The sequence below is a fragment of the Cornus florida genome, unplaced genomic scaffold (genome assembly GCF_030987335.1).
Source record: "Cornus florida cultivar Cherokee Brave unplaced genomic scaffold, ASM3098733v1 CherokeeBrave_3.0.0_Hap2_Chr01, whole genome shotgun sequence".
NCBI classification, from domain to species: domain Eukaryota; kingdom Viridiplantae; phylum Streptophyta; class Magnoliopsida; order Cornales; family Cornaceae; genus Cornus; species Cornus florida.
Window position 1 is genome coordinate 96872435 of NW_026775571.1, and position 11635 is coordinate 96884069.

General features: G+C 36.3%; 1 protein-coding gene across 1 annotated transcript; it reads right to left on the minus strand.

Annotated features, from left to right (window-relative positions):
- Positions 1-10773: 10773 nt before the first annotated feature.
- LOC132278314 (F-box/FBD/LRR-repeat protein At1g16930-like) lies at positions 10774-11525 on the minus strand. Its single transcript, XM_059780113.1, has 3 exons — positions 11520-11525; positions 11236-11380; positions 10774-11096 (listed from the first exon to the last, which is right to left on the minus strand). Exons 1-3 carry the CDS (start codon positions 11523-11525, stop codon positions 10774-10776), a joined length of 474 nt encoding a protein of 157 aa, XP_059636096.1.
- Positions 11526-11635: the final 110 nt, after the last annotated feature.

Below are 11635 nucleotides of genomic sequence, written 5' to 3' on the forward strand. Positions count from 1 at the left end.
GCCACCCTTCTTCGCCTTCAACATTAGGGGCTACGAGGATGTGCCTCCCAATAGAGATGGATGGAACATTCTCTTCATCCTCTTCCGGATCATCAGTGTAATAGGTTCCATGGTTAAGCAGGTTCTCATTAACCTTGCTAGCCATAGTACTCTTTCCTTCATGATCAACTATGTTAGAGAAAGATGCATTTGATCCACCATTTGGCAGCATTGTTGTTGTCGGTGTGCTGCACGTTCCATCACTTGACTTCTTTGGAATATCTCCAGGAACTTCACGTGGCTCATGATGATTCACCTCTAATGGATTTCTTGGAAACTCCAACATGGGATAGAGTGGTGGATCAGCCTTCAAATTACACCTTTGCTGAAAGTGTGAAGGCTGTTGTTGCTCGCGGTTTTTGCCATCATTAGTACCAAATACATATCCTTCTTCAAGGGCTACCGATTTGTTAAAAGGCCGCGAAATTCGAGCTCCTATCTCATCGCATCGAGCATTCAGCCCTTTGAGTTGGTCCTGAATATGTAACAACAACTCATCTGTTGATTATTATATAATCTTCCATTGTCGATCAAGTAAACATAATGTCGGCTTAAGCTCTGATACCAAAATCTGATATAGGACAAGAGAGCAGCCTTAAATAGCTAAGAACTCAAAGAATTCGGAGTATCAAAGTTCTAACAACTAGGGCTAAAATTTGGAGGTTTGATAGTAGAAATGTAGGAAATTAAGGAGAATAGAATAATAGCTGCCTCTTCACATCACACCAACAGGGTCAGAGAAACAGATTATGGTTCAAGAGATAGAAATGATTTGAAAATAAGAAAAAGCCTATTGGCATCACACCACCAAAAAAAAAAAAATCTATTGGAATCACTCCAACAGGGCCTAGGTATCACACCTAAAGAAGGTCTCACACCCTCATATTTTGTGAATCACTCACAAAGAAATTTCAAAGACTTTTTTTATTCATTCATTGATTATCTCACTAAGATTACATTTTACCATTTTTTTTAACATTCTGTGAGTGCAGATCATTACCCTTGGAGTACCCCATAATTAAAGTAATCAAAAGTTGACTCTATAACATAATAAAAATAAGCACCCCATAATTGAGACAATCAATATTTGACTCTAGGATTACCCCATAATTAAGGTAATCAATACTTACCTAATAACATAATTAAAGCAACTAAAAGTTGACCAAATCTCCCAATTATTCAAAATTCCATGTGGACCCATATTATCTAGCCTATGCCAGCTCGAATCTTAGAATTCTCCTTTTGGCGCCTTTTATACACCTTTAAAGATTTGTGCCATTGATCTCCATCAGTGGGCCATATTAACTGATGGCAAAGTTCAGTTTGTGTAGCTTTCCTATCTAAGTAGGTAAGATTTATATCTACAAATCCTTATCCTAACAAGTAAGGGGCATCTACCTTAAGTAGGTAAGATTTACCCTAATGGCAAGTCTCTCATCACATCCTATAGGTTTGGAGTTTGAACCCCTAGTGGGCACTCCCAAGGAATTTTTCCGGTAATTGCCCAGTTCATGTGCTCATTTGTGGATTATAAGGTGCTACAAGAGGCCCAAAACCACCATAAAAAATGTTAATATTTGTACACTAATGATATTTGTTTCTAATAAAGTTGTGGTACTTTCTTAATTAATTGGCTAGTGTGTCTATGCATCGACATTTATATCTGTAGTCTTTTTGTTCTTCCTCTCATCATTAAAACACCTGCTACCTGAACAATACATCGCTCCTATTGGTGCATAGACAAACAATCCCATTGAATTTTATTACATAACCTAATCATCCCAACTGTCCTTCTTTCATGATCTCATCTTATATGACCTCTTCTTTGTTACATCAACGCATTTTTAATTCTACCTTATCTTGTTTTTCCACCTTTTAATCTCGAACTTTCTCATTTCAGCTATGCTTAGTCCCCCCCCAACTTGAACAAATTTTCATTAATGGAGAATACCAAAGTTACAAGATAAAATAATATGGGCAAACTCCCACTAACACAGCATTGGAAATAGAATGAGTCCATTTCCAATAAATTAGTACATCAAAGGGGCTCTGAAAATTCCTATTTATCATCTGAATCTGTAGAAAACAGAGAAATATCCTCCTAAGAGACATCACAAGCCAACAAAGCATCCCAAAAAATGGCCATGGCTGCTGATTGAGGGTGATTTCAATGACCTCTATGAAGGGCTGCAATTCTATCCCACCAAATCTTCCATAAGGAGGTAGAGAACAAGCAACAAAGAAATACGGATTTGATTGACTTGAATTCAGTGAGCCTGAGGAACTCTTCTATCAACTGCTCTTCAGATGAAATAGGAGGTTTAGGGATAGGAAGGATAGAAAAAAATATGATCCCGGATTTCTGAAGCATATGTGCATTGCCAAAAAAGGTGAAAGTTGTCTTCTTCAGTGCAACAACAATTTGTGCATATAGCTGTCATTCTGAATCCTTTTCTTTTCAAGTTTACCATTGAAAGATCTCTATTTTGCATAATCAAGGCAGCTGTGATAGATGCTCTTGGTCGACATCTATTCTAGCAAAGTTTGAACCATTTCCGTTGTTGACCTGAAGATCTGCAGCCAATCAGTGGCATGTTGAGGCAAAAAATGAGGGGTGTTCCATTGCCATTCAAGATGAAAGCTGCTGGTTTGGTGTCTCTGGGATAACTTCTAAATAGATTTGCTTCAAAATTTTGAACCAATGATTTTTATTACTCCATGGGTGATGTTGGAGACTGAACAAGGCACCATTTCCAATTTTGAATTGGCTATTTTCAAGAATAATTGGTCTAACTTTTAGAATCATGTTCCATACCAGCAGAATCTCTTTGTTTGTGTACACAAGTCCAGAAGTTGTTTCTTTCAAAAATAATGCATCCATTTAACGCACAGCTTGTTTTATTGTTGTATAAAGTCCCAGGCCATTCCAACTTTAGCTGTTATATCTATATCAGGCCAAAACCACCTTCCTTTGTTATTGTCACCATTTTCCAGTTTAGTCGGTGTAGTCTCCTGACAGAATCTTTGTTTCCCCAAATAAATCTCTTCTGCTTTCTCTCTATATAAATTTTGCAACCCCAAGGGATATTAAATACAAAAACCCAATGATAAAGATATGACATTAGCACAACTTTAACTAACTCAATTCTACCCGCCATAGAAAGATTGGGTATTCCAAGCTGACGCTTTGGCATAAATTTTATCAGGCAGAGCCTTGAAATGAGGTTTCTTAGGAGTGCCATCAATCAAATGCAACCCCAAGTAATTTATAGAGAGTTGACTTTCTTTGATTCGAATAATACTTTTGATATTTCTTTTCCTCCTCCAGCTTTAGAAAATATGATGGTACTATTATCAGAATTTATTTGAAGACCTGTAGCTTTAACAAACTCATCCAACACTTCCTTTTGCGCTTTATCAGTTGAGAGATCAGCTTTACTGACTACAACAAGCATGTCATCAACGAAAAACACATGGCATATGGGTATCCCAGCTTTCACGGCAGCCTTGCAAAGCTTAATCTGATCTGTCCCAATCTTAGCATCCATAAGTTTTGAGAAGTAATCAATAACATGTATAAATTGTGGTGGGGAAAGTGGACATGCTTGGAAAATACCTCTTGAAGCTGAGGAAAAGCTTGCAGGAGTACCATTAACGAGAATTGAAAATTTAGCAGAAGTAATCAGTAATGATGCATTCTGTAATCCACCTTACCGTAGCCTCCCCAAAACCATATTTGTGAAGGATTTGATTTAGGAACTCCCTAGAGACTGTCATAAGCCATTTTAATGTCTATTTTCAGACCCATAGTTGGGTCTCCTCTTCTGGCAGAAAAACCTTTTAATGTCTATTGTAGGCACCCTACTTTTGCCTCTCCATAAAATGACAAGAACCTGGCCGTCAGATCACAAAACAGACTCCGCTATTCTGTCCGGAGTATCGAAAAACCTTAAGAGTACCTTGAACGGAAGGACACAATCCCACTCCAACCATTCAATTAGCAAGCCCCTCAGCGTAGGGACGAAACAATCCAATCACCAAGGCAGCCCTTGGAAACCTAATTTTTAACTTTTTAGCAAGCAGTGAATTCATGTTTCATAATGTTTGCATCATCATCATTGCATTATTCAAAAATTCATTTAATGTAATGCATCAACGTATAATGTTTGCATCATCATCATTGCATTCATCTAATGTGTCCATTAGCGCATAAATTCATGTTTGCTTCTCATATTATTTACTTGCGTGTGTGGACTTTTCTTCTTAGGTTTTTATTTGCCCTCATCTATTATTGCTTGATATTACTTGCATGTTCTTGAAGATAAAATAAAATAAAACAAATATATATATATATATATATATATATATATATGTATAAGTTTAATAAATAAAAGAAATTTTAAATTAATATATGTATTGATAACTAAATAAAATAATATATTAACGTGTATACTTAGTGTTGACCATTGGTCTAAGAATTTGTATAATTGCTTTCTGGGCTGTTGAGCTCATCCTTTTATTACTATTTTCAGGTGAAAGGGAGTAGAGTTGCGAAGGACGTTATGTTTCCATGCCTTGCAACTAAAATTCAGAATTTTTGGAACTAATGTTATTGTAATTTTGTTGGATTCTCTTTGATGTTTAATATTTGATGCTGAGACTTTGAAACGTAATTTAATAATAGTATTAGTGAGAAACTCTCTATTCCTATATTGTATATATAGAATGTTTGAGATAATTTATGTTTTCCGGATCACGTCTAATGTTACATTTATTATGGGAGTTTGTAAATTAAATTCCAGTTTGACTTGCTAATAGTGTTCAGGGAGGTAGTTGTGGATTTTGGGGATTGTGGCGACTGGATGAGTTATCACATTGGGCGAGTTACAAGTTGCACAATCTCATGTAAGGTAAAGGTAAAGTGCTCATATGTGCCAGTGCCATCTCCAAATGGCATAAGGCCTTTTGAGCTAAATCTCAATAGCAAAACTGTGCGGGTACAAGCTTAAAATAGATAATATTTTATCATATAGTGGAGTGAGCTATTATAAATGGTATTAGAGCGAGAGTCTAGCTAGAAGTGTGGCTAATGAGGATGGGAGCAGATGCAAGACACTGGACGAGCTACCCACATTGGCTGAGTAAGGTGAAGGTGAAACACTCATATGTCATAATGCTATTTTCGAATAGTACGAGACATTTTGAGGTCAAAACCAAGAGCAAAGCCGTGTAGACTCGGACTAAAAGTGGACAATATCATACCACGTGATAAAGTGGGTTGTCATACCTACTCTTCATGATTGCTTTCTTCCTTATCCCAGTTGGAACATAGCAAAAGGATTAGAAACAGTAACATAGCCATTTCCCGTTGAGGTTTCCTCTTCTAGGCTAGCATTGACCTCTGCAGAATTTTCTTTATCTTGATCTTCGGTAATGCCTTCCACCAGTTTACCTCTCAATTTAACCGCCCACTTCTCAATGGGTTTAGCTCTACTCTTTTGATTTGCTAGGATTCTTCGAGGACATTTCTCAAAAATGGTCAATGCGTTTGCAATTGGTAAACAGTTGGGGGCGCCATTTGTATTCAATGTCCAGATTACACACTCTTCACCATACACGCACATAATCAGTGATTCTGGAGGCTCATCCAACTTCACCCATAACCCTTGCAAATTGGCCACGGTCACTTCCTGCTTCATCCATAAAAATGGTTTTCGACTAAGCCAATTATATTTTAGAGAGAACTACTCTGATCCTGCAGTGAATTTGAAGACCATGGACTTCAAGCCATATCCGTGCTGATTGTAACAGGTCCCCTCAAAAGTATGAATTCTTTGCAGCACCTTCTCCATATCTTCAGAAGATTTCAAATCTCACCACAAAGAAGCCTACCTTCTGATATGTTAATTGGAAATCATTTGTCCACAGCTTTTGTATGAATCGTTTGAAGAATGGATGGTAGGGCTTGACATACCCACTTCTCGAGTTCGACCAATATTCAGCATTGTCTACAATATCTTCATCTTCTATGTAGATCTTGTGCTGGTTTTTGCTTAGAGCATGGAAATTCAAATTGATAAAAGATGTCTAGACTTCGCCAAGACAGCCGTGGAGGAGTTCTTTATTGGGGATTGGAAAAGGAAGGCAAAAGCCTCCCATCTGTCTTCCGAAAAGTGAGCTTTGTGTGCGCCCAAGCCCCATATATAAGGGCGTTTGGAATGGTATAGAGCCCAAAAAAAAATAATAATAATAAAGAAAAATAAATAAATGTGAGCGAAAGCAACAGCTATGGGTTGAATAACTTGGGTCATGCATGTTGTTCTTTTATTTTATCTTTGACGGGCTTATTTTCATTTTGGGTGTTTCCATTGTATTATCCCTTCTTTAATGTTCGAACCGGTTGAGGTCACTTCAGACACAAGCCATTGCAAGCCCACCATTCTTGAATGTGCCAGTAATAAAATAATAATATATATTTATTATACATAAATTATTTATTTTTACTTAAATAAGAATTTATAAATTTTTTAGTTTAACTCAATTTTTAAAAATTGAGTTAAAAACAGACCCAATTAAATTAGGTCCACCGAAAGCTCATACTTCTTTTGAAAAGCCCCGGAAATTTATGAATGTAATCCCTGAAGATACATTTCCAAGCCTTTTAGATTATAAATTATCTGAGAAATAAATAGATAATCACTTAAAGTTGTAACCCTCCACTAGAAGACTGGGATTATTACTATTATTATTAACTAAATAATCACAAGTTTAACGGTTGTAGGTAATCTTGTTTTTAGCTGTTTGGCATGCTCTCTAGCAGCTTCCATCTGGGCTTCCCGTGAAAAAATGGAGGGTATCACAAGACGGGTATTAATAATTATCTTCTCCAGTGATGCAGCAATCTCAAGTATGTGCAAAACAAGTTCAACTTCGCTTTTGCTACTCCCATCAAACCCACACAATTCCACCACCTTAAGGCATTGATGATGACATTTAGTCACCTCTTTTACAGCATATACATATGTTCTTTCATCAACTTCCCTTATTATCTGCCAGCACAACAAGAGATGACATTATTTGCAAACAAGGTTAAGAATATATAACAAACTCTTAGACCACTACAAATTTGTAATTTTCAGTACCTCTCTATAAACCCGTGCAAGATGCATCTGCCATAGAGGAAGATAGATAAAATAAATAAAAACAAACAGAACAGTGAATTAGAAGCTAGAACAACAGTTGGTTAACGCAAGAAGATTTAGTAAAAAAGTAAATTGCACTTTGTTCTGCACTGGATTTGAAAGGAGCCAGTTGTATCTAATAAAAATAAGAAATCTTCCTTTTCTTGATGATTTTCTAAAAGGTTTCTAAGAAAATCAACAAATGACCTTGTATTTACATTCCAATGATGACTCAATTGCTCATTTGTCCCCGGCAATAACATGGGTTCGAGTCCTGAAATCAACCTATTTAGCAATGGAGTAAGGCAGCTTACCATCCACCTCTTTCAGGAGAAGGTATTGGATGTACCCGGCGCACATTGTATAGGCTCATCCGAGCTGTACGTGTTGTATACATGCGGGCGCATGTTGTGTATGTACGGCTCGGATGAGCTAGCGCACAGTGCACCCGGTGCACCCAATAGTATTTTTCTTTCAGACCCTGCTAAATGCAGGGATCTTGCATACTGGGAAAGACTTTTTTATTTTTTTTTCCAATGGTGATTCAAGTAATGCAACCGGGTTATCCAACAACCTATTAGAGCAACTGACTATTAGAGTAACTCAATTACATAATGGTCATCAATATTGGTTAAACATCAGGAATTATTCATAAGAGAAATCCAAACCACAACTTGGTTATTTTCAGTAAGACTGCAGAAACTGTCCCCAGTTGCTTTAACTGGCATTAGAGGCTACAAAACACTCAAATAATAGCCACTCACAGAACATAATAGTAGATTAGTAGCATAGGTTGTTTATTAAAAAAAATTAATAACAACAATAATAGTAATAAAATCCTTACCATGCCAGAAGCTCTCTTATCAAATCTTATTCACATTCTAATTCAATCTCTATTCAACACCAATTATGAAAACAAGATTCACTTAATGCCGGGGAAGAATTCAAGTGAACAGTTCTCCATACAAATTTACTTCCAGCAGAACAAAGAGATCAAAAATGCTTGAGGCCTTCACAAAATTTAAACAATAGACCTAATTCCTCCATAAATGACCACAAAGTGTATCAGTAATGAATTTTTTGGAAAAAATAAAATAAAAAACACAAAGAGAATATCTTGATGTCCTTAGATTAACAACTTATTATAATATATATATATATTTTTTGGTTCAAGAAATTTTTCATTAAAAGCACTCGAAAGGGGAGCCTACCCAAGCGAACATGTGCAAAACAATAAGCTCCAAGTCAGAATAAACCCCTATACCCTTAAACTATCCACAAATGCTACAAAATCCTCTACAATACCTCCAATTAACCTAACAAACAACCCAACAAACAACAAAACGAAGAATGGACGATTTTAATACCCCTATAGTGGGTTAATTCTAGTCAAAGAGTCCCTTATTTCTTTCATACCACAAACCCCACCAAATACAAAGTGGAATCACTCTCACGTATCCCAGGCTAGCAACACAACTATGCACCCGTTCCAAGCCTCAAGCATGTTCAACGTGGACCATGGCAAGCTTCAAGCATGCTCAATATCCATACATCCCTAGACACCAAAAAATGTAAGAGAAGCTGATCAATCAACTCCTCATCCCTCTTGCACATGCAACAACAATTTACCAAGATTTGACGCCTCTTTCTTGTCATTTGTCAAGATCCTCCCCAAAACAACCGTCCATCCAAAAAAAGCAACCTTGAGGGAACCTTTGGTTCACCAAACTTCCCCCCTAGGAATTGTAGACTCCTAAATATTTGAAAATCTCTGGTAAAAATAGCACGCCTCGAAACTCCCTTGCCTAGAATCCAGCCAAACACATACAAACTGCACATCCCAAGTCGTCCTTCTGCTATCAAGGCGATAACAAACAGCTACCAAGACATGACCATCTAAAGATATCCTAAACAACCTCAGGAAAACACTTGTTATTGGCCTATCCCCACCCTACATCATGGATCCGACCAAAACCTAATCTGCCTCCATTAAATTCGTATTGAAAGCTAGCTCACCATAACTTCTGAATTCAATCACATTATACCTTTAAGCATTAGGTACAACTTAATTTTATTTAGGCTGGTAACAATGTATTGATTCTATTCACATTCTAGTAGCATATATATATATATATATATATATATATATATATATATATATATATATTTGGTAAGTCACATTCTAGTAGCATGTTTTAAGACTTCAACTTATTTTCATTTATAATCACATAATAATGGCATGAAAACACATAGCAACTAAGATTAAACAAGAAAAGAGTGGCTAGGATCAATGGATCTCTTTATAAGATAATGTTTGCATCCTGATGATATATATTCTCTCTCTTTTTTTTTTCCTTAATTTCCTTTGCATAATTGAGGACAATTTAAGATGTTTGTCTCTTTCTTTCCAATTCATATATTTCTCAGCCTCTTATATCCCATTCCATTCTCTCTGTCTACTTTACCCCAACGCTTGACAAACAGCTGTGGTAAATTCAGAAGGCCTCCATTAAAGATTTTACTTAGGTTACTCATATTGTATAAGCAAAAAGCTACAATGGCACAAACCCACTAAGTTCTCAAAATTTAGGGTGTGTTTGGAATGGCATTTTTTATGAAAGCATTATTCAATTGTTATCTTCTTCATCTTCAACTTGTTCTTTAAATTTAATTTGGGTCAAAAGAAATTTAGTAAGTTATCAAGTTCCAGTATGTTTCCTTTTTTAAGTTGAAGATGGCAATTTATTTGCAGAAGCGAAAGTGGCAGGCTGATGGTCCCTTTCACCTCCTCAGCCACTTCAATAAAAATCTTATATTCTATCATATACGTGTCTCTCTGCTTACACCTCTCCCAATCTTCTTATCTCTTTACATTTGAAGTCTATTTAAATCATACATCTGCCTTTTTATAAATAAAATAATAATAGTCAATACTAATACAAATTATGAAAAAAAAAAATTAAAAAATCAATACTAATACTTCCATTAGCAAACATAACTTAAATTACAAAGAAAGGAGACTTACCCGAACAGAAAACTTAGACAAATTAGGAGATGCCTTAATCACAGAAGTGAAACTAAGAAGGCAGTCACCACCAGATCCTACAAAGAAAAATTCCACTTGCTTGAGATTACCTAGATCACGACAATACTTGGGGAACCGCTGTATTTCCTAACAAAAAGAAAGCACAAGTTGATAATGATGTTACAACAACCATAACCAAAAAAGAAAAGAAAAGCATACAATCACGCAATGATTGTGTATTCTAACCTTTAAATATTTTAACTTGAGCTTTTCTATTTGAGGAAGAGAGCTAGAATGCTTGCAAAATCCAGAAACAAAGGGGGAACAGAATTCTCCCCCAATTGATAGCTCAGAGAGTAGAGGAACATTATTAAAATGCACACCTGTTTCTCGTCCCTTGTAAGCGAATGAAACAAGATTTATTGCAGAAATTTCCAGATTTTCCAAAGACAAGCATTGAGATATCTCTAAGCATTTCAATTTGAGTGACGGATCACTAGACATTTTGTACCCACAATGCCTAATTGTTCAAGAAACGGACAGTTGAATAGGGAAATTCTCAAGCATCTCCTCCGTGATATCAACACCAACCAATCGAAGAGCTGTTAGGGAACAAAAGCCAGCTACAGAACCAATACTCCATGACACATGATGACTGTGTGAAATCCTAAATAAGATTTTAAAGTTTTCCGTGCTTGAAAATTTGTAAAACGTACGCCACCGGCCAGGATGAGTGCCACCCAATGCATCCAATTTAAACCTTTGAGCACCCTTTTCGATAACAAACTTAATCCAATCATTGATATCGCGAGGGTATTGGTCACGAAAATTAAGAGAAATCCTCATTTCATCTATACAGGTGCCAAGATCCAATTTCAAGACTTCATTAACCCAATTTATATATGTAGTACGCTTTTCATCATGTTTAGAAGATGAAAAAGCTCTCTGTAGGAGCTCCTAGTAATGTCTTTGAATCGAAGTTGAAACTACCAGTTGTATATCTCCATAAATATCTCCATCTGCGTGAGAGAATACTAGAGCATGCAGCTTCCTTAAGTGTCAAAAGAGACAGGATGGCAATGAGGATCTCGTCTGGCAATCCAGTAATTCCATCCTTCGTATGCTGCTCTTTTGTCTGAAGTGAAAATCCAAATAATCGTAAACACAAGAAAAAGAAACATATTCAACAAAAGTAATGGAAACCACTACTCTACTAAAGTATTTAAGGACCACCATACATACATTCGGAGAACAGTAAGTATTTATTCATGAACCTTCATGCGTTTGATGAATCAAATTTTGGTTTGTCAAATGCACCCAGAACCTTTATGCGTTTGACGAGTCAAATTTTGAATCCATTATTGGAATGTGGTTTACTTTGATGCCATTT